We start from the raw sequence: 23,694 nt of genomic DNA, 5'->3' as shown, positions 1-23,694 counted from the left end.
CTCCTTCCATCACCCAAGGGAGCCAGGCCCAGGCTCGCTTCTTGGGGTGGGGGTGGGGCCAGGCTTCCAGACACAGAGCGAGGGGCCGGAAGGGGCGGCAGAAGAGGGGATGTTGTCCTTCAGGCTGGACAAGCAGACATTCCTCGGATTCTTTCAGAGGTGAGGGCTTCGCCTCTTTGTTCAGCAGTCGGCTGGGTTCCCGTGAAAATGTGACCCCGTCCCAGGGGAGCATGGAGAGCCTGGCCCCAAGCATGTCCCCAGATCCTGCTCCAAAAGCCGTCTCCAGAGAAGGGGCTTCAGAAAGCAGACTCTTGACAGACTCACCCCTCACTGTTCTCCAGGGCAGACACCAGCCCCTTAGAATCTAACAGATTCAAGGATAATTGCTCAGAATTGCATCCAGAATCCGGGCCCCTGGGGCCATGGGAACAATTTCCCCAAACCACCAACCAGCCCTGAGGGCGTCTCTCTGTGCTGTTCCTGCTGCCCGCAGCCCCCCTTGGTGCGGGAGGTGGGCTTGCCCCTGGGAATGTTCTGCATGTGGGTCAGGCCTTAAGCCGGCCGGTGGGGCAGAGCCGCGTTCCTCGCGGCAAGCGGCAATCGAATGAGCCAGGGCAGATTTAGCGGCAGGAGACCAGCCAGTAACGCAAAGTCCAGGAGTCTTGTGACCACTCTGTCTACATGGCAACCATCTCCATAACTATGGGCTCCCATGAGCTGCAGGGTCTTTCCTTCCACCCCGGGGAAAGTTCTCTGAAGTTGAGGGGGCTGAGGTCCCGAGGAAGGGAGGACATTTGGGACCCTCATCCCCTCCCTGACCCCCTCAGCCCTCCCCCCTTAATAGCCCTCTTGAAAAGCTTTTGTCTTCAAGGAGAGGAAGCTTAGCCCCTGTTTGCACTTTTGCCTGGGGAAGGGGAGGGTGGTAAGATCCGAGTGGCCCCTGGCCTTCCAGTATCATCAGACCCCTTACGAGGGGCACCCTTGCCTTGTGGGGTTTCCCACTCCTGAGCTCAGCCCCCAGCTCTACCTTTGGCAAGGTCGTCCCCTCACTGGGCCGCGAGTCTCCATTTCTCACTCAGGGTGAATAAAAGTAGCCCCAGCGCCTAGGGCAGTTCTGAATATTAAATGAGATGATACAGGCAGAGCCTTCTGGGTGCACCCAGCACATGGCCAGTGCTCATCCGAGGTCAGATTATCATGTGTTTATTCGTTTATCATTGAGCATCACAGCTGACCCCACAGTAGAAGTCTCAGAGCTCAGTGGCTCCACCAGTCACTCAGTGAGACCGTGGGCAGGTCCCGGAACTCCTCTGACCCCCGTTTCCTCTTTTTTAAAATGGGAGATTAAACCACACAGGAAGAATAATTGTGACAAGTCGTAGACTCAGCCTGTCCCAAATGCACACATTCAGGCCATTCTCACAGTTTTGCCTGACTATTATCAACTGAATCTTTTAACCAATTTTCTTTAAAAAAAAAAAAAAACAAAACAACAACAACAAAAATCTATTGCAAAAGGAAATTCCAGGTGACACACCTTAATTAGCCACGATAACTGGCGCTCGCCATCTCCCCAATGCAGCTGAAAAATGAATGCAGTGCTGTGTCCCTGGGTGGTTCTCAACTTGAACTCCTCCCCTCCTGCACAAAGGGAGGTGGGCAAATCCGAGGGAGGAGAGAGCCCAGCACAGGCTGAGACTTTGGCCTTGATGTGCTGGGCATGCTGGCAGGGCTGAGACGGGAGGGACAGTCCTCCTGGGGGCCTCCAGGTCCCCTGTCGCTGTGTCCCCCCCAGTCTTCCCACGGGCATGCCCCACCCACAGAGAGATGCTGACCTAACCTGGGGGCAGAGCCCCCGACATGCTGGCGTCCAGAGGGGCAGGGTTTCAGCCTGGGCTGCAGCCCTGGCACAGAGCGGCTGCTTCCCCAGGCATATTGGGGCGGGGTGGGGAGCTGGGGGGTAGGGCCCAGCACCCCAACCCGCGGCCTGGTCTGACTCTATGCGTGTCTGCCCACCAGCACCCCAAGCTACAACTACGCGCCCAACCCCGACAAGCACTGGATCATGCGTTACACGGGGCCCATGAAACCCATCCATATGCAGTTCACCAACATGCTGCAGCGGAAGCGCCTGCAGACCCTCCTGTCGGTGGACGACTCCATGGAGACGGTAGGCTGCCCTCCTCCCGCCCCGCCCCGCCCCCAGCATCCGGAACCGGGCAGAAGGGAGAGGCACCCCGAAACAGCTTTGAGTGATCCAGATGGAACCCCAGCCCTTGGGGAACTGTTCCAGCTCTGGTTGGTCCACTACAGCAACCACGTGTGGCCACGTACGCTTTTTAACAGCTTTCTGGAGAATACCGCACAGTTCAAATACCGCACGGTTCAAATACCGCCCAGCTCACTCGATTCAAGCATACGTTTCTGTGGGTTTTCACTTATTCACAGAGTTGTACGATCATCGCCACAGTTGGCCTTAGAACAGTTTCGTCACCCCGAGAGAGAAACCCTGCAGCCCTTAACCATCACCCCAAACCACCACCCCCAACCCCTCCACCTTAGGCAGTTCGTCATCTACTTTGTGTCTCTGTGAATTCGCCTATTCTGGACATTTCCTATAAAAGGAGCCCTACAATATGTGGCTCTTTTGTATCTGGCTTCTTCCACTTTGTGCGATGATTTCAAGGGTCACTTGAAAGTACTTAATTTTTTTGTTGTTGCTGAAAAATATTCCATTGCCTGGATATGTATTTTTAAATTTATCCATGACTATTTAAGTTCAGTAAGGGCTTCCCTGGTGGCTCAGACAGTAAGGAACCTGCCAGCAGTGCAGGAGCCCTGGGTTCGATCTGTGGGTCAGGAAGATGCCCTGGAGAAGGGAAGGGCTACCCACTCCAGGATTCTTGCTTGGAGAATCCCATGGGCAGAGGAGCCTACCATGAGCTACAGTCCATGGGGCCACAAAGAATCAGACACCACTGAGCAACTAACATTGTCACTTCCCAATAAAATGTAAAATTTCGTTCCTCAGTTGCACTGGCCACATTTGAAGTGCTGAATAGCCACATGTGGCTCATACCACAGGTGTTAAAATCACCTGCATCACAGAGAGTTCTGCTGTGGGTCACAGACTCCTGCCTTGGGCCAGTCATCCATCCATCCATCCATCCATCCATCCATCCCACAGCATCTGTTGAGCGCCAGCACACACAGCCCCCAGCAGGGAACAAAATGACAGAAGGCCCACCCAGATGGGACCTACATTCCAGTGCACAGAGACACAGTCCACAAATAAGTGCTGAGAAGGCGAGCAAAGGGGGGCGGGAGGTGAGGAGGCCCTAGTGACCCCTGGGTCAGTCCCAGCGGCCCCACCGAGAGGTGACAGTTGAGCGAAGACCTGAAGCAGGGGAGGGACAGGTCCTGAGACCCCAGCACTCTGCCCCTTTAGGGGAGAGCAGGCTGGGTGCCCACTGCCCGCTGGCCCTCCCCACATCCTCACTGCCCTGCCTGCGTTTCAGATTTACAACATGCTGGTGGAGACGGGCGAGCTGGACAACACCTACATCGTATACACGGCCGACCACGGCTACCACATCGGCCAGTTCGGACTGGTGAAAGGGAAATCGATGCCCTATGAGTTCGACATCAGGGTCCCGTTCTATGTGAGGGGCCCCAACGTGGAGGCCGGCTCCCTGTAAGTGTTTCACCCCACCCCCAGCAGTTCCGGGGAGGCCTCCAGGCTCGTTAGCACCCACAAGGGCAAGCATCAGGCAACTCAGCGGGCAGCCCCCGGCCACTCCCCTGGGAGCACAGGATTTGGGCAGGTGGGCCTGGGTGCCGAGTGAAGGGGCAGTGATGTCACCCAGGGTGGGTTCTGATCGTCGCCTTCCCCTCTGTTGGGGAAGGGGAGGCCAGGACTGTTAGCACCCGAGAAAACAGACTGTTCGTGGCGGGCACTGTGCCAGAGAGTCAGGGAGCCGGACTGTGTGGCCCTGCCAGCGCGTGGAGATGCCACCTCGACTTCTGTCTGTTCTAACTTGTGGTGGGCCTGGCGGTTGTCAGGGAGGGGCCCTGGGCTGAGGTCAGCAGGGCTGGCTCAGTGGCAGCGCTAAGGGAACCAGCCTACCCCCAATCCTTCCCGAGGGCCACGTGAGCCCTCTGCCAGCCATCCCTGTGGGTTAGCCTTTGAAATGACACGTCCTGGCAGCAAAAATGTCGTGTCTGGGGCAGGGAGGGGTAGAAAGGCCAGTAATCATAGCTGCAGCTTCCTCAAGTCAGCCGGGATGTTACGGAGACCAACTCGAAGGGTCTTTTGAAATGCACGTTGTCACTGCTCTGGCGCTTATTGGGTCTGACTTCCGTCCGAGCCCTGAACGCACGCAGACACTGACTCGGCTACAGGATTCCTCCTGAAAGGGCAACATCTTGGGACCAAGATGTTCCTGCCCCGCCCGGGAGGTTTGGTGGAGCTTCCAGGAGGCGGCAGCGCAAGCTATAGCCCAGCCTCATCTCTCGTCCTCTGCCGACCTCAGTGGGTCCCTCCCTGTCTGGATCTCAGAGTCCCCACCTATAATCATAGCTATTATAATAATAGCCATGTTGATACAGTGTGATTCTTCAGGCTTTGGTCTAAGCACCTTCTATCCAGGTAACTGAGTTAAGCATGATAACAAGCCTCTAAGGTAGACGTGAGTGTTATCTATGTTTTAAACACAAGCAAACGGAGGCTCGGGTTAAATTGCCTGAGATTACATAGCACAGAAGAGAGGAGCTGGAATTTGTCTCAAAACCAGGTTTCTGATACTTGTAAATGTTTTTCTGTATTTGAGAAGAATGTATGACCATTAAAATCATTAGGATTACTTGCTTTCGGAAAGAGATGGGCTGAACTGTAATCCAGCAACCGTCATTACACTGGTCAGCCTCAGAGTCTGTGATCTGCTTCTTAGGACTCAAAACCCAGAGAGGCTCAGCTGGGGAAGGACCCGTCTCTCCACGCACAGGGTTGTTCAGGTGCAGACGGAGGACTTGAGCCCACACAGCCGGCCCCCCAGAGTGTTCACCAGGCATCCTTTCTGGGGGTGAACTTGTGGCAAGGAGCGAGGGAGGGACGGCTAACAGGACAGAGGCGTGGGTCATGTGACGTCCCCCTGCTCTGACGTCCCACCCCCTTTGCCTGTCCTGTCGGCTGGGCCCACCCTCAAGGGGAAGGGATCACACAGGCTGTGAACCCCGGAGCTGGGCATCCTGGGGCCACTGAGTCTGTCATCCGCCTCTTTGGTAATCGTCGAGCGAAGAACCAGAGGTGGTTCAAGTGCTCACCGGGGCCACGGAGGAAGGATGTTTAGGCAAAGGGGGACCCCAGGGCGAAGGCCCAGAGGCCGGGCTGTGCTCAGCCTTCCAGGAGCAGCGAGGGGGCCAGTGTTCACATCAGAGGCTCAGAGAAGGGTCCGGGGGAAGGTCCAGGGTTTGGTGTGCATCTCAAAAGAAAGTGTTCTCCATTCAGGAGTTGGGGCAGGCAGAGCCTTCCTGGCAAAAGAAAGAGCCAAGCAGAAGCCAGCTGTGGGCCTGTGAACTGCAGCCCCCCGTGGTTGTGCAGAGGGTGGGAAGGTGAGCGCTGGGCTTCAGCTGAATCGAGCTTGCAGGGAGGAGCTTTGAGGGCCAGGGTGCAGGAGAGGGACATGATGGATGGCAGCTTTCCAGCCTGCCCGCCCCAGGGGAGGCTGGGTCACTACTGCCCTGGTGACCGAGTCCTTCTCGCCCCGCCTCCCTCAGGAATCCCCACATCGTCCTCAACATCGACCTGGCCCCCACCATCCTGGACATCGCTGGGCTGGACATCCCCTCGGATATGGATGGGAAATCCATCCTCAAGCTACTGGACACGGAGCGGCCGGCAAATCGGTGAGGGGATGGGGTGGGTGCTGGGGTGCCAAGCACCCCAAACTGTCTGAGCTCCTGGCCTAGCTGTGTGGGTCTGGGGGGCAGGGGTTTCTCCAGACTCAGAGCTGGGGTTCTAGGGCCCTGCATCCTGACCACTTACCTGTCGTGGTGAGGGGCGGGGGGCAGGAAAGGAAGCTCCCTCTCTGAGAGTCCACCTTTCCAGCTAGAATATAGCCACAGTGACCCGCTGAGGACCCGCCACAGCTCAAATTGGGTGAAACTAAAAAAATAACAGCTATTGGAGCTGGCATTAATTAAGCACTTACTGTATGCCAGCCTTGTTCTGAGTGCTTTGAAGCAGATTTTATCATTTTAATCTTCACAGTGACCCAGTGAGGTAGGCATTATTATGACCCCAGCTTGGAAATTGAATCCCAGAGCCGTCAAGTGACTTGTCAGAGTTCTCTTGGCGCAGGTCTGGCTCCCACTCCAGGCATCCAGACTCTAGGCTAGAGGCTACACTCTTAATCGCCATGATTTGTGGCTCTAATGCCGGATAGTATTGGGAACATATTCCTGGGTATCCTGGAGGCAAACAAAAGAACAGTGTTGTTCAGTCATGTTCAACTCTTTGCAACCCCATGGACTGCAGCACGCCAGGCCTCCCTGTCCATCACCAACTCCCAGAGCTTGCTCAGACTCATGTCCATTGAGTCAGTGAGGCCATCCAACCATCTCATCCTCTGGCGTCCCTTTCTCCTCCCACCTTCAATCTTTCCCAGCATCATGGTCTTTTCCAGTGAATCAGTTCTTCACATCAGGTGGCCAAAGTATAGGAGCTTCAGCTTCAGCATCAGTCCTTCCAATGAATATTCAGGACTGATTTCCTTTAGGATGGACTGGTTGGATCTCCTTGCAGTCCAAGGGACTCTCAAGAGTTTTCCCCAACACCACGGTGCAAAAGCATCAATTCTTTGGTGCTCAGCTTTCTTTACGGTGCAACTCTCACATCTATATGTGACCACTGGGAAAACCATAGCTTTATCTATACGGTGTTGTTTTAGTCGCTCAGTCATGTCCGACTCTTTGCACTCCCATGGACTATAGCCCGCCAGGCTCCTCTGTCCATGGGATTCTCTAAGCAAGAATCCTGGAGTGGGTTGCCATTTCCTTCTCCCACTATACAGTGATGGTGAGCAAAAACTAGGTGGGAAGGTGAGCTGAGTGTGGTCAAACAGGAAGGCGGAGGACGCAGTCACTGGCGTGACAGCAGCGGCATCTAGCGACCGTCAGTGTAACTGCCCACCGAGATAAGGGCCCCACTACACTGATGGATGCAGCCTCCAGCTGGTACCTCCTGCTGCTCAGAGGGGCCGGCCAGGTGGGCACTGTCTGTCCAAGACTGAGTGTCCTGTAGAAGGAACCGCCTCTGCTGAGCCTCCTCCCTCTGACTAGGAGGTTTTATGAGCTGTAAGGGTACAAAATGGGCGTGTTTGGGGAGGGCGGGGGTGCTGTGTTGGGAGCCAGGACTCTGGGGAGTCGAGTGCAGAATGGAAGCGTTCTCTCTCAGCCTGAGGCCCTGTCTGGGAAGTGGAAACGATGGCGCGAAACTCCACAAAATGCACACTTAAATCCAATGACAGAGGATCAAAGGGAAAAACATCCCCCCAAACACAATGTAATTAACCTGAAGTCAGGAGAAGCATTTCATCTGGTGCTGAAGTAAAAGGGGAGCGATCTCTTCCAGCGCCCAGGGAGCTGCCAGGCTTCCTGGGAGTCACGGAGGGGCACACACGTGACTACGCGTGACTCTGAGCGACTGACCTGGGTCGTTCTGCCCCATGTTCAGACCCAAGGCTCTAGGGAAGTGCAGCTCTGCTGTGGGCGGGGAGGTGTGTGTGTGTCTGTGTGTGTCCATGTGTGTTCATGTATGTGTTCATGTGTGTGTCCATGGGTATGTTTCCATGTGGGTGTGTGTCCATGTGGGTGTGTCTGTGTCTGTGTGTCTATATGGGTGTGTGGGTGTGTATCCGTGTGTCTGTATGGGTGTGTGTCCGTGTGTCTGTGTGGGTGTGTGTGTGTGGGTGTGTCCATGGGTGTGTGTATGTCCATGTGGGTGTGTGTCCACGTGGGTGTGTGTCCGTGGATATGGGTGTGTCCGTGCGGGTGTGTGTCCGTGTGTGCATGTGTCCATGTGTCTGTATGGGTGTGTGTCATGTGGGTGTGTGTCTGTGTGTGGGTGTGTGTCCGTGTGTGGGTGTGTGTCCATGGGTGTGGGTGTGTCCGTGGGTGTGTGTATGTCCATGTGGGTGTGTGTCCGTGTGTGTGTCCATGGGTGTGTGTCCATGTGGGTGTGTCTGTGTGTGTGTGTCCATGTGTCTATATGGGTGTGTGGGTGTGTGTCCCTGTGTCTGTATGTGTGTGTGTCCGTGTGGGTGTGTGTCCGTGTGTCTGTATGGGTGTGTGTATGTCCATGTGGGTGTGTGTCCATGTGGGTGTGTGTCCGTGGGTGTGGGTGTGTCCGTGCGGGTGTGTGTCCATGTGTGGGCGTGTGTCCATGTGTGCGTGTGTCCGTGTGGGTGTGTGTCCATGTCTGGGTGTGTGTCTGTGGATGTGTGTATGTCCATGTGGGTGTGTGTCCATATGGGTGTGTGTTTGTGTGGGTGTGTGTCCATGCGGGTGTGTGTCCGTGTGTCTGTATGGGTGTGTGTCCGTGTGGGTGTGTGTCCGTGGGTGTGGGTGTGTCCATGGGTGTGTGTATGTCCATGTGGGTGTGTGTCGTGTGTGTGTCCGTGTGTGGGTGTGTGTGCATGTGTCCATGTGTGGGTGTGTGTCCCTCACTTGCCCTGGCTGCCCCCGGGGTTTGCACTGCTTGTGAATCAAGGCTGGCTCTGAGCGCCATCCCTGCTTCTGGAAGGATGGAGGGACGTGGGAGCCCCCTGCATTGATGAGAAGATGGACATGTGCTTTCTCCCCCCAGGTTTCACTTGAAAAAGAAGCTGAGGGTCTGGCGGGACTCCTTCCTGGTGGAGAGAGGGTGAGTGCCAGGGTCTGGAAGAGCCGCCCCAGGGCGACACTGGGCAACCCCGACCCGTGCCTCCCAGGAAGCGTCCAGCAGCCCCACCTGCACCTGCGATACTACAAATGTCAAGGGCAGGAGGGAGGTTGATGCTGTTCCACCACCTTCCACCAGGGGCTGGGAGCCTGTGTCCTCGGACCCCTGGACACAGGAAGCCGTTCGCTGTCCCTGTGGTTGATACGGAACTTACGTCTGGACGCCCCCTGTACCCTTCAGACACGCTTTGTCCTGCCTGGACAATGTTGTACATGCTTTTTCGTTTATTTGCCAACTCACGAAACTTGGGACGCGTCTTATAAAATCCCCACTTCCTAAGTCTCTTAACCGTCGGAAGACACGGCCCGGTTGGATACACGTGCTCCCTGGTGACGCTGCACCAGGGCTGAGTGGGGCCACGTGCCCCCCCAGAGCTGGGCCACCAGCTCCGCTTCTGCTCTCTGCCCCACAGCAAACTGCTGCACAAGAGGGATGGCGACAAGGTGGATGCCCAGGAGGAGAACTTCCTGCCCAAGTACCAGCGCGTCAAAGACCTGTGTCAGCGCGCCGAGTACCAGACAGCGTGCGAGCAGCTGGGGCAGGTGAGGATGCTCGGCGCGGCCCTGGGGCCAGGGACGGGGCCCCTCCTTCCTTCTCAGAGGCCCCCCAAAACCGCGGCCCAGGCCTGCTTCTCAGAGCAGCAGGCCAGTGCCCCTGATGAAGTGCGACACCCAGGGTGATGCCAGACAACGCTCAGAAAATCCTGCTCCCATCAGAGGAAAGCTCCCACCCCGGGTGCACATGCGTCTTTAGCTGCTCTGAGACTCTTGCCCAATCCCTCTTTAACAAAGACGCAGCCGGCCTCTGCACAGTATTTATAAAGTTAAATGACTATTTCCATTGTATTTACTCTCCCAGATCATCTTTGTGGCTGGCTTTCCGCTTTTATAGGAACAACAGGAAATTACCTTCTGACGTAAACAAGTTTAGGTTGTAAAAATGCGAGCGGATTTCAAGAGAAATGTTAAGGAAAATATAATCCAGACAGTATTTGGAGATAACAGCAACTGTGACGGTGGTTTGGGAGAGTCTGAACTCGATTTTCTGAGGCCTGGGAGGCCAATGTGGGCTCTGGAGAGGACGAGGAGTGAGGACGAAGATTTGTAGAGAGACGCCAGCCCGAGGCGAGGCTCAGGGGGAGAGAGGCGGGCAGATGAGCAGGGGGAGCAGGTGGGGGTGCCATGGAAAGGCCCAGGCGCCGCCAACAGAAGGTGCTTCCCTGCCTTGGTCTGCGAGCTGGGACTTTGAGCCATGCTGGCTCAGGCCTGGAGATGCAAGCCCATTTCACCAGTAACAGGAAGTAAACCTGGGACTTCCACATTCTATTTCTCCTTAATAAACCCATGGGTTGCCAAGGCTGGGGCACCAGTTGGCTGCATGTCACAGGTTGCATCCAGGCAGCTCTGTCTTATCGCTGGACTCAGAATTGGCACCAACCTGTCCTCACAATCCCCCTGCCCCATCCAGCATTTGTTCACGACCCCCTCCCAGCCCCTCCCTCTGCCGTGGAGGGCATCAGGAACCAGCCCATGCCCCTGGAGCTCTTTGGGTCATACTGGAGCAGCATTCAAGGCTGCCTCTGTTGCCAGGCACAGGAAGAAAGCCCTGGACAGAAAGCTCTGGCCTCCCAGAGCCGACCATCTGGGCAGACCCCAGAGGGGCTCAGATTTCAGTTCTGAGCTTCAGGGAATGAATCAATGAGGCCACGAGGGGCCTTTGTCCCCCTGGGACTGTAGTCAAATCCCCCTGCTGGCCCATCCCCACCCTCTCCCTGCAGATTGGGGGTCTGGCAGTCCCACACGGTGAGAGGGCTGCCTGATCTGTCTTTGAAACCAATTATCCAAGCGCACTGCTTAACCCAAAGAAAGGAGCACATGGGGTGGGAGGAGCCAAGGCCAGCTGGGGAGGCCTCTGCCACGGTCCCTAGGATCCCAGCCCAGACACCCACCTCCCACCTCTGGCAGATGCAGTCACACCCTGCCGACCACTCCCCCCACCCCACCCCACCGCCACTGCCTGCCTCATGCTACACCTTCTGGAAGCGCCCTTCCCTGTGTACCAGCCACGCCCTCCAACCCAAGTGCTTTTCTCCTACGGGGCTTCCCTGTGGCTGGGTTCCCGCTCAGCCACAGCGCATCACCCTGGGTACCATTTCTCTGCTCCCCCGACAGCGGACAGGTATTCATCCATCACAGAGCAGCTCATTCCAGGCACCAGCCGGTGTCCAGTCGGGGCCAAAGGAGGGACGCGCCTGGGGTGGCTGGGAGCAGGCAGCAGGGAAGCGGCGGGGCGGGTGAGCAGGCCCGGGAGGCTGAGGCCACGCGTGTCTTGCAGAAATGGCAGTGCGTGGAGGATGCGTCGGGGAAGCTGAAGCTGCACAAGTGCAAGGGCCCTGTGCGGCCCGGGGGCAGGGCCCTCTCCAACCTGGTGCCCAAGTACTATGTGCCAGGCAGCGAGGGCTGCGTCTGCGACAGCGGGGACAGCCAGCTCACCCTGGCCGGACACCGGAAGAAGCTCTTCAAGAAGAGTAAGTGGGACGGGAGGGACGGGGAGGGAACGCACCTGAGCAGCCTTGCTTGTTCATTCAAACAAACTCACGTGCTGTGCACCATCAATCCACCCAGCCCCAGGTGGGGTGGACAGGGAGCATAAAGGAGGAGATGAGCGTGTAGAGGGCTGAGAAGAGCAGGAGCATAAAGAGAAAGGGAGGGGAGAGGGGTCTGTCCCTGGGCCACGTGGTGGGGTCCTTCTGAGACCAGAAGACCCTGGAGGGCTTTGAGCAGAGGAGCCAGGATGAGATTTGTGCTTCCATAGCATTCCTCCAGCTGGACTGCAGGCACTGGACAGGTTCGCCTGCAAAGCACTAAAAGATGCTGAATCCCCCAGTGCCGGCTTCCAGACGAGGCCAAGCCAAGGCGACGCCCTTCAGCCTCCTGTCTACCTGCCTGCAGGCGCGCTAAGTCACTGCAGTCGTGTCCGACTCTGTGACCCCATGGGCTGTATAGCCCGCCAGGCTCCTCTGTCCATGGGTTCTCCAGGCGAGGATACTGGAGTGGGGTGCCATGCCCTCCTCCAGGGCATCTTCCTGACCCACGGACTGAACCCACAGCTCTTACGTTTCCTGCGTTGGCAAGGGCGTTCTTTACCACTAGCACCACCATCTGCTTGGCATCCTGTCCCTGGCATCACATATCTTTCTGCAGTGACTTCACCATCTAAAGTGGCCCCAAGGTGGCACTGACATCTTGCGTCGGGTCCCCAAGCCCCAGCTGGCTGGGATGTGCTTTAAAGAGGGAAACGTGGGTGAGATGAGCTTCCGGCTGCTACCTTGAGTTCAGTGTCGGAGAATCACCACGCGCATGAAGTCGGGTGTCTTTACACAAAATGGAGACACAGTGTGCAACACGGTTCCACATTGATGGTTGACAGGTGTGCTGTGACCCAAGGCTGGCAGGAACCTCACCCCACGTTTGCCCCAGGAGCACTGGTTCCCGACTCGCTAGTTCAGCGTCAGGGTGATGCTATGGAACAAGACCACCTAGAGTAACAGGAACCCGCTGCACCGTTGACCCTTGAACAACGACGGTCCCCCTGCACGCAGATGGTCCTCAGTAGTAAATACTACAGTTCTGCATCATCTGTGGTTTGAATCTATGGATGTGGAGAAACCATGGATACTGGAGGGAGGGGGGTTAACTATGAGTTACATGCAGATGACCCCAGCCTTGTTCAAGGTCAGCGGTACTTTGGAGAGGGTAGAGCACCCCCATCCCAAGTGGAAAAGTTGCCTTAGCCTTCACACCTCCCCACAGCAGGGGCCAAAGGACAGAAAGTTAGGAAGCCAGCGACCAGAGGAGGCGCCTAGGGAAGTCCTCTCAACCTGGCCGAACCCTCCCAGCGGGTGGTCACGGCCCCATTCTGAGGGTCACCTCCCCTGGAGAGCATGCCCCCTGCTAAACGTTCAAATGAGGGCGCGCCTGGGCTTGGAGGATGTTTGGTGGGCTCGGGTGCCAGGACATGGTCCCAGCGAGATGGGTCCCCTGGCTGGAGTGTCGCCCCCAGAGCTGGGCACTTGCCCAGGCCACCATTGCTCTAACCCCCTAACCCAAGGGGAGCCAAAGCCTGATCTGAGACTTTAGCTGTTTCTCTGTCTTCTTTCGCTGTGGTCCCATCAGCATTACCTGATGCTCAGCACTGTGACCGTTTCTGACTGTGAAGTTCAGTAGCTTTAAGGACCCGGACAGTGTTGGGTGGCCATCACCACCGTGCGTCCCCAGCTCTCTTCCTCTGGCAGAACTGAAGCTCGGCACCCGAGAAACACTGATGCCCCACCTCCCCTCCTCCCGCTCTTGGCAGCCACCCCCCTGCTTTCTCTGAGTTTTCCTCTTGTAGGTACTTCACAGAAGCAGGATCACACAGGATCTGTCCTTCCTGTCTGGCTTATTTCACCGGCATCAGGGTTTATCCGCGTTGTAGCCTGCGTCAGGATCCCCATCCTTTTTCAGGCTGAGTGAGACTCCCCTGTAGCCTAATTAGAGACTGGCTATCCAGCGGTGGGCTCAGAGGGCTTCTCCTGTCTTTGCAGAAGACACCTTCGTTACGAGAGCTGGTTTGTCTCCATAACGACCCAGCTTCTGCCTCGAACGGCACTTCCCCACTGATGGTCCCCCATTATAACTCCTCACTAGCTGATTAGTAACTGCTAAGCTAATCTCTTTTCAGCTGAATAAAATGATTGGTTTCCAGATTGAATTACACAGTTAAGATCTTGCTTCAGCACGTGGCACACTGGCTAATCTTTAAATAATACAAGGACTTGTGATTTAGTTATGCTTCCCCCCATTAATGCTTAGAGGACAGAGACTGTATTGCGCTGTATTGCTCAGTCACTCAGTCGTCTCCGACTGTTTGTGACCCCATGGACAGCAGCACGCCAGGCTTCCCTGCCCTTCACTATCTCCTGGAGTCTGCTCAAATTCATGTCCACTGTATCAGTGATGTCATCCAACCATCTTATTCTCTGTCACCCCCCTCGCTTCCTGCCCTCAATCTTTCCCAGCATCAGGCTCTTTTCCAACGAGTCGGCTCTTCACAAGAGGTGGCCAAAGTATTGGAACTTCAGCTTCAGCATCAGTGCTTCCAGTCAATATTCAGAGTTGATTTCCTTTAGGATGGACTGGCTTGATCTCCTTGCAGTCCAAGGGACTCTCGGTTCGAAAGCATCACAGTTCAAAAGCATCAATTCTGTGGCACCCTGTCTTCTTTATGGTCCAACTCTTACATCCATACATGACCACTGGAAAACCATAGACTAGACGGACCTTTGTCAGCAAAGTATTGTCTCTGCTTTTTAATATGCTGCCTAGGTTTGTCATAACTTTCCTTCCAAGGAGCAGTGTCTTTTAATTTCATGGCTACAGCCACCATCTGTGGTGATTTTGGAGCCCAAGAAAATAAAGTCAGCCACTGTTTCCCCATCTATTTCCCATGAAGTGATAGGACTGGATGCCATGATCTTCGTTTTCTGAATGTTGAGCTTTAAGCCCACTTTTTCACTCTCCTCTTTCACTTTCATCAAGAGGCTCTTTAGTTCTTCTTCACTTTCTGCCATAAGGGTGGTGTCATCTGCATATCTGAGGTTATTGATATTTCTCCCAACAATCTTGATTCCAGTTTGTGCTTCATCCAGTCCGGCATTTCGCATGATGTACTCTGCACAGAAGTTAAATAAGCAGGGTGACAATATACAGCCTTGACGCACTCCTTTCCCAATTTGGAACCAGTCCATTGTTCCATGTCCGGTTCTAACTGTTGTTTCTTGACCTGCATACAGATTTCTCAGGAGGCAGCTAAGGTGGTCTGGTATTATCTCTTTAAGAATTTTCCAGTTTGCTGTGATCCACACAGTCAAAGGCTTTAGCATAACAAAGTAGATGTTTTTCTAGAATTCTCTTGCTTTTTCTATGATGCAGTGGATGTTGGCAGTTTGATTTCTGATTCCTCTGCCTTTTCTAAATCCAGCTTGTACCTCTGGAAGTTTTTGGTTCATATACTGTTGAAGCCTAGCTTAAAGGATTTTGAGCATTACCTTGCTAGCATGTGAAATGAGTGCAACTGTGCAATAGTTTGAACATTCTTTGGCATTGCCCTTCATAGGGACTGGAATGAAAACTGACCTTTTCCAGTCCTGTGGCCACTGCTGAGTTTTCCAGATTTGCTGGCATAGTGAGTGTGGCGCTCAATATGCATCTAAACAGCTGAGACTCAGCTGGACTCGGGCCCTCCTGTGAGGACGGTGCGACATCACAGCCCTGTCTTGTGTGTGCTCAGAGGATCCTGGGAGCAAGACGGGGGCGGCTCCTTACAGCCACCTAGGAAACTCCGTCCCCATCACCAGGCCCAACATTCTTCCTGCACATGCCTGCCAGCAAGATGCTCTCTTTCATTCCTTTCTGAGCAGCCAGCCTAGAGCAGGGGTCCTCAATAGGGAGCGATTTCACCTGCTTGGCTGTGTGCTGGTGTTTCTGGCTGCCACATATGATGAGTGGGGAGGGATGCTCCTAGCATCCAGTGGTAGAAGCTGTGGAAGCTGCCTAACATCCTGTGAGGTACAGGTCAACCTCCCACAGCGGCTGTTAGACAGCCGCAAAGCATTGCCAGTTTTGAGGTTGAGGTGTCCTGACCCCAAGCAGCTCAGTCCCTGGCTCGCCCTCATGCACTGGGGTGAGGAAGGAGGCAGAGCAGCCAACCCAGGGCAGAAGCAGAAGAGACCCAGGACCCAGAGGAGGAGACGAGGACTTGGGGGATGATGGGTCCAGGTGGCCAGTGTTGGTTCATCTCATCTCCCAAAAAATCTGCAAGCCCTGCCACGCGCCAGCTGCTGAGGTTACAGCTGAGCGCGAGAGACACCATCAGACTTCAAGGGTGAGGCCAGGTGTCAGCCAGTTAACAAAGTGGGAAGCTCACTTCCCTGGGTAAAGATGGCATGGAGGAAATGAAACAGGGGTGTGGCCAGGTGGAGAGGGCTGCGGCTGTAGGGTGGGTGGTGAGTTGACATTTACATGAGAGCCAAGCGTGACCAGCAGAGCGGAAGTACTCTGAGCCAGGGCAAGAGGAAGCGAGATCCTGTGGGTCCCACGCCGGAGGGCAGGCCACACCGCCCTAGCATTCCCAGGCCTGGGGTGCTAGGAGGGCCCAGTTGTGACCTTGGGCAAGGATGTCAGCTGCAGGGTCCCTAACCAGCAGAGCAGCTGCTACATGTCAGCTTCCAGGAGCTGAAATATTTACCAGGTCTGTTTCACATCAAACTCCAAAGAGCCCTGGCAGGCAGGTCCAGCTGCTGGGAAATTAACTCAACTGCCCAAGGATTGGGCTCAGGATTTGCCCCCGAGCCATCAGAGCCCAGACCATGAGTCCCCACTTCCTGATACAGGGGTTTCCCTGGTGGCTTAGTTTTTCTAAAGAATCTGCCTACAAGTGCAGGAGACTCAGGTTCAATCTCTGGGTGGGGAAGACCCCCTGGAGAAGGAAATGGCAACCCACTCCAGTATTCTTGCCCAGGGACAGAGGAATCTGGTGAGCTAAGTCCATGGGGTCACAGAGAGTCAGACATGACTTAGCGATCCAACAACCCACCCACCTTCCTGATATATGTGGTAGGAAGGGCACATATATTTCAGGACCCTGGAAACAAAGACACCTAGGGTGACAAGGAGAGCGAGTGGTGTGGATGCAGTCCTGGAAAAGGTGTACACCAGGGTTGGCAGCCTTTTTCTCTAAGGAGCCAGAGAGTAAATGTTTGAAGCTTTGGGACCTAAACAGTCTTTGTCTCAAATGCTCTGTTCTGTCACTGTGGCGAGAAGACAGCCACAGACTCTGCAGATGGTTGAAAGTAGCTTCCAAAGAGAATCAGAGGCCGGGACTGGGACTGGGCCTGGCGGCCGGAGTTGGGGACCCCCAGGAGTAAGGCTGGGGGGTGGAGCACTCCAGAGCAACACAAAGGAGCAGAAAGACCCCGCTGGGTCTGCTTCCTGGCCCTCTTGGGCAGCTGTGACCTGCTCCCGTGAGGACATCAGCTCAGAAGTGTGTGCGTTTCTGGCCCAGCCACTGTGGCTTCACAGAGACTGAATTCAGGGAGGAAAAAGGCAAGGAAAAAGCTGCCCGGGGTCAGAAAAGGCCAGGGCTTTGTCAAAGGAATGCCTCTTCCGGACCTGGACCCTCAGGTCTTCTGGCCCCTGAGACTGATACAAGGAGGAAAAGTACAGAGATCTGCCCCAAGAAGGGAGAGAGGGGCACCAGACATCCTGGGCCACGTGGGAGAGGGCCCCCCTCTTCCTGGGCCCCACCTCATGGCCTCCAGCCAGGCCTTGACCCTTGGTCTCCACCTGGTGGTCATTCAGAGCCCAGCAGAAGCCTGCGTCAGGACTGGCTCCAGGCCGGGCTCCCAGAACAGATGCGTGTTCAGGGCAGGGGGGTTACAGACTTGACACAGGCCAGGGTGGGACCCAAAATGGAAGGAGTGGTGGGGGCCGTGGCCAGGGTGTCAGACAGACACCACCCTGTCTGAAGTGGCAGCATGCCAGCTGCCCGCCCCACTGACCATGCCACCAGTGGACGGGGTGTAGACAGACACATTTCCTGTTCTGTCTTCAGAAGCCGGAAATGTGTGCTCCTGACACCCAGCCACCCCACCCCACCCCACCGTTTTTCTGAAATGTTAGCAACTTGGCCAAATTTGTCTTTTAATATGTAGAAGATACAAGAAATCTGGCTTCTGACTTTAACCTGTGTTAAGGAAAGGGAAATTCCACCCCACCCCCCTCCACCGGTTCCTCTTGAGTTCTTTTGGCTGGCTGAATAATTAAATTGACACAAGACTGATCAACAGGAGGGAAAAGTATAATTCTTGCACACAGAGGTCTCCTAGAAGTGGGGCCCCAAAGCGAGGAAAGCAGACTGTTTATACATCATTTTTAGATAAGGAAATAATTATTTGTGAATACTTAATAGGACAAAGAGACTGCTGCTTGGGTAGCAGCCTAGTGAAGAAGTGGTCTGTTGAGTTTTCTTAGCCTTGAGTCCTCTGACTCTGGTGATAAGGATGCTATGCCTCCTGGTGTAGAGAGGGTACCTTCACATGGGCTTCCCTAGTGGCTCAGAGGTTAAAGCATCTGCCGCAATGAGGGGGACTTGGGTTCGATCCCTGGGTCGGGAAGATCCCCTGGAGAAGGAAATGGCAACCCACTCCAGTATTCTTGCCTGGAGAATCCCATGGATGGAGGAGCCTGGTGGGCCACAGTCCACGGGGTCACCAAGAGTCAACTGAGCAACTTCACATTTCTGGGGGAAGAGCAGAGAGAGAGAGAGAGAGAGAGAGAGAGTGAGAGTGTGCATGCATTTGTCTTTCTTAGCCTCTGTGTGTGTGTGTGTGTGTGTGTGTGTATTTTTCTGTCTTACCCTGTTGGGCATTTGCCTGATACTATCAGTCAGGAATAAAGGCAGGCTTAAAAACTGAGTGGAGAAAGGAAAAGGGGGCATTTTGAGTAGCAGTTTTCACAGCTCTGTCTGCCCTGTCTCCTGACAGTCAGGCCTCAGTCTCCCAAGCCTGGGCTGAGCTGTGAGGGCAGCAGCGTTAGAAGCCACATGACTAGCGTAACAGGGCAGCACTTACACGCCCATTAGCACTAGGAGAACCTGCAGAGGTGAAGAATCCACAAAAACTCCACATCATACCAACCGCCTGGCAGACTCCAGAAGCACCTTGGAGTCTGTAAAAAAGTTCCCTCTGCTCGTGTGCACGCTCCAGAAAGAGCGATGAATTTGGCTGCGTGGGCTTGTCTCACAGTGGACGCAGAATATGCCTCAAGTCGTTCACATGGGGGAACACAGCATAACCAGTATGTTTCCCTGCAAATTCCATTTACGGGGGAGCCTCACAAAATCGAAGTTTAAAGGGATGTCTGAGAGCGCATCTCACAGCCTTGAGACCACTCCCGTAGTTGCAAGGCTCCCGTGTGGCACGGAGTGGTGCTCTCCACCATCAGGGAGGAGGGTCAAGGAGCCGGATTGAGGGTATTAACCGTGGAAGGCGATGGGTAGGTTAAGAGCCTGCCCACAGGTTGTCTCTCCCACATAAGAAGAGCTGCACCCACCAACACAGCATGGAAAGCAGAGACGAAGCAGAAGCCTGCGGTTAGAGGACTAGCTTTGTAGTCACTGTGGACACGCAGTAAGCTTGGGGCATCGGGGAGGAGCTGGTGCCGTAGAGTCTAACTGGCTTGAGAAATGTGGGCAGGACTTAACTGAGGCAACAGGCTGCCCTAGGATGCCTGCAGCAATCCTGCCATCTTCATTGCTGTGTAGGTGGTAACCCTTATCACATCAGGTAGCCAGGAGCTGCAAGTATGGCCAAAACTTATTCATAGCATTTATTTTTATTTCTTCGGGTGTGCAGGATCTTTTTTTTTAATTGCAGCCTGCAGGTCTAGTTCCCTGACCAGGGATCAATCTGTGCCCCCTGCATTGGCAGCATGGAGCCTCAACCACTGGACCACCAGGAAAGTCCCCATGAACAGAACAAATTTAAAGCTTTGTAGTGGAGCAGAATTTGCCAGCCTAAAATATGTCTCTTTGACCTATTATTTTGAGCTGGTTATTGTCTAGGAAACAGTAGACACGGGGGAAACCTCTGCAAGTCAGGTGGGAGGAGGTTTTTTTGCAAGAAACATTGATGTTTGTAAGGGAGATCTCCATTTGTAATGATGTCGCCCTCTGTCCCTGGAAGAGGAGGCTGATCAAATCTCTAGAACCTTCTCTCCATGGAGATGGCCGGAGCTTAAATCTGTGTCACAGTGACCCTGTTTACTGCTGTTTTGCTGGTTACCTCTGACGACTGGCTCTCCCCACCCTCGACATCCTCATTGGCTAAGGGTGTGTTTCAAGTGGCAGCTTCCAGGTTTCTCTGGGTCTCTTGCCCACAGATACATGTTATTAAACTTTTGTTTGATTTTCTATTACTCTGTCTCACGTCAGCTTAATTCTTAGACCAGCAAGAAGAACCTAGGAGGGGAGAGGAAAACTTCTTCCCCAAGGCTATGCCAGTCCCTGTGACGTGTCTTCCTTGAAAGGTTAATGCAAAGAGAAGCTGTGAATCAGGTGCGTGGGAGTGAAGAGGACCCAGAGCTCAGTTACCTCAAACCAGGCTGGGTCAGCAGGAGTTGAGCTGAGGAAAACAGCTGGCTTAAGGCTGCCAGGGTGCCTGGGAATCACAAGCATTTCTGGTTCTTAGGTCTTATACAAATCGAGAGATTCGGTTCCCATCTGAGCCAAATGTCCCTTCTTCATGACTGTTAAGATGGGAGAATGACAAGGTGAGGAAGTCAAGACAAGCACACCTGGGTCCAAGACTGGAGACTCTGTCGCAGGGTTCAGCCCTCACTCTGCATCTCTGCAGAGGTCTGGGTCATGCATACAGGCTCAGCACTTCATAGAAATAGAAATCCAGCTTCATCAGCATGTGTGACCCAAGGACCAACTGGGCTATCTGGTAAAGACTCATCCTCTTCTGAGGAATCTAAATCAGCATGAGTTCCTAATAAGAAAAATGGAGGATTTGGGTCTTGGCATGAGGGCAAGTAAATAAAAAAGCACCTTTCTCATGAGTGTCATTAAATAATAAATCTCTACCAAGAAGGTTTGCTGTTAAGCAGTTGGAAATTAGATAGGATGGGTATTAAGAGGCCCTGAAAGATACCAGGGTGGGCTGAGATGTGGGTAATGCAGTAAGTTGTGGGTAACGCTTGGATAAATCAGAAGTGACAGGTAGATAATTAAGTCCACAGTCGCCTCCAGGGTCCAGCTGAGGGCTGGCTGACCCCATCTGAGGGAGAGTTGTCTCTCAGAAGAAGGAACCTTCCGGGCGTGCTGGGGCCCAGGGGGCTTGATCCTCCAACTTTCTCGAGGGTAGGACAAATGTCTCTTCCGTTGTCCTGATTGCTTTTTAGCGTCTGCAGTTGTCTGGAGGCAAACAGGAAGAGCTCTGGGTGAGCCTGGAGTTGCTCTCAGGGTCATGCTTTTGTTTTCTAGCTTTTAAATTGGCGTATAGATTATTTAGTGTTGCATGTCGGGTGCACAATATAGTGATTCAGCTGTATGGATGTATTTCATATTCTTCCCTACTATGGTCTATTACAGGATATTGAATATAGTTCCCTGTGCTATACAGTAGGACTGTATCTGTTTTATATATAGCAGTTTATATCTGCTAATCCCAAACGTTTAATTCATCCATTCCCTCACTCCCTTTCCCCTTTGGTAACCTTAAGTTTGATTTCTGTGTCTGCGAGTCTGTTTCATAAACAAGTTCATCTGTGCCGTTTTAGATTCCACATATAAGTGATATCATATGGTATCTGTCTTCCCTTAACATGATGGTCTCTAGGTCCATCGATGTTGCTGCAAATGACATTACTTCGTTCTTTTTTATAGCTGAGTAAAGTCTCACCTATTCTTCATTCACCTGTCCATGGACCTTTAGGTTGCGTCCATGTCTTGGCTATTGTAAAACAGTGCTTATCAACATTGGGGCGCATGTATCTTTTCAAGTTTTTTCAAGATATACTTCTAGGCATAGGATTGCTGAATCATATGGCAACTCTAGTTTTTTAAGGAACCCAAGTTTTCCATAGTGGCTGCACCAATTTACATTCCCACTAATGGTGTAGGAGGGTTCCCTTTCCCTGCACCCTCTCCAGCATTTGTTATCTGTAGACTTTTTAATGATGGCCATTCTGACTGGTGTGAGGTGATACCTCATTGTAGTTTTAATTTTCTCTAATTGATGTTGAGCATTTTTTCATGTGTGTGAAAAAATGTTTTCTCTTTGGAAAAATGCCCATTTTTTGATGGGATGGTTTGGTTTCTTGTTATTGAGTTGTATGAGCTGCTTATATACTTTGGAAATTAATCCCTTGTCATCGTTTCCAAATATTTTCTCCCAGTCACTAGGCTGTCTTTTTGTTTTATGGTTTTCTTTGCAGCACAAGAGCTTCTAACAAGTTTAATTAGGTCGCGTTTGCTTATTTCCATTTCTATTGCCTTGAGACTGACCTAAGATAACCTGGTACAATTTATATCAGGGATGTTTTGCCAATGCTCTCTTCCAGAAGTTTTATGGTGTCGTGTCCTGTGTTTAAGTCTTTAAGCCATGTTGAGTTTATTTTCGTGTATGGTGTGAAGGTGTGCTCTAACTTCACTGATTTACGTGAGGCTGTGCAGCTTTCCCAACACCCCTTGCTAAAAGACTGTCTTCCTGCACTGTATATACTTGCCTCCTCTGCTGAAGATTCACTGCCCATAGGTGTGATGCTTTTTTTTTTTTCTAAAGGTTCATATTGTGGGCCAAGAATTACTGCTTTCAACTCAAGTTTTCCCCCCTGCATTCCTGAAAACTTTTCGCAAAGAACTGAGATCCAGCTTTCATTATTACACTAAGTGGTGGCCTAGACCAACCAACCACACTATTGTGAATTTGCTTTCTAGTGTCAGGGATGCGCTTTCCCACTAGAGCAGACTTGAAGAGCTTTCTATACACTGGAGCTTCTGAGCTAAGGGCAGCGTGCCTTTCAAAAATTTGCATGAAATGTTCAAAAAGGCTTTGGCATGCTTTCCTTCCAAGTACAGAATTCAACCTTAGACCAATTAACTTTAGGGAGAAAGGCCTAGCATATCACTCCTATCACACCTCAACTATCAGCCTCCAGCCAAGAGTCCTCCTAGTCATTTGCAGGAGGCCTGGGAGGAGTTCTCATGTGTAGGGGCAAAGAGGTAGAGTCGGACCATTTTCTAATACCGTTCTTTTCATCCACCAACTGTGTTTCAAAGAACTTGCATTCAAAATAATCAGTATGTCATTGTGTTGTCTCAGGACGGCCTGCTCCGAGCCCCAGTACCTGTGTGTCCTCAGTTTCCCACAGGTGACTTAGAGCTTAGAAAAAAAAAATCTCAGCCCCACCTCACTGCCCTCCCCGAGGAAAGCATCCAAGACCAGAGACCTCCCCAATGCCCCCCTTTTTGATCTGGAAGAATGTGCTGCTTGGCTTTTTGTCCAGTTCAAATGAGTGGTTTGGGTTTTGTTTGTTTTGTTTTCTGCGGATTTATTGTGGTGTAAATTCACATATCACATTAGTTTCAGGTGTACAATGTCACAATCTGATGTCTGTACATATTGTGAAATGATCACCCCAGAAGTCCACTTAACACAGTCACAAAATATTTTTTTGAAGATCTATTCTTCCAGCAACTTTCAAAGATGCAGCACAGTATTATTAATTCTGGTTGCTGCACTGTCCACTTCATCCCTAGGACGGACTTGTAACTGCAAGTTTGTTAATACCCTTCTGACACTTTCACCCGCCCTCCCCTCTGCCCCGTTTTCTGTCTGTATCTGTGAGCTGGGTTGACTTGAGATGCCACAGGTAAATGAGATCACGCCCTGTCTTGTCTTTTTCTGACTTGTTTCACTTAGCACAGCCCCCTCAAGGCCCACCTCTGTCGTCACAAACAGCAAGGTTTCCTTCTCTTTTACGGCTGAGTCATATTCCATCTTGTGTGCACCCATCAATGGGCACTTAGACTGTGCCCGCCTCTTGGCTCTTGTGAATAATGCTGCAATGAACATGGGGATGTAGATACCTTTG

General features: G+C 53.0%; 1 protein-coding gene across 11 annotated transcripts in view; it reads left to right on the top strand.

Annotated features, from left to right (window-relative positions):
• The window catches only part of SULF2 (sulfatase 2), a 124,616-nt gene that overhangs the window by 93,883 nt on the left and 7,039 nt on the right, over positions 1–23,694 (top strand). For all 11 annotated transcript variants that reach the window (XM_060397816.1, XM_042230246.2, XM_042230245.2 and 8 more), the window contains exons 6-11: positions 2,020–2,170; positions 3,519–3,694; positions 5,776–5,904; positions 8,864–8,920; positions 9,411–9,540; positions 11,333–11,525. In XM_060397816.1, coding sequence (XP_060253799.1) covers positions 2,020–2,170; positions 3,519–3,694; positions 5,776–5,904; positions 8,864–8,920; positions 9,411–9,540; positions 11,333–11,525 — 836 coding nt within the window. The remainder of the gene's footprint in view (positions 1–2,019; positions 2,171–3,518; positions 3,695–5,775; positions 5,905–8,863; positions 8,921–9,410; positions 9,541–11,332; positions 11,526–23,694) is intronic.

This window comes from Ovis aries, chromosome 13, assembly GCF_016772045.2.
Source record: "Ovis aries strain OAR_USU_Benz2616 breed Rambouillet chromosome 13, ARS-UI_Ramb_v3.0, whole genome shotgun sequence".
In the NCBI taxonomy this organism is placed as follows: domain Eukaryota; kingdom Metazoa; phylum Chordata; class Mammalia; order Artiodactyla; family Bovidae; genus Ovis; species Ovis aries.
This window is presented reverse-complemented; position numbering and strand designations above follow the sequence as displayed.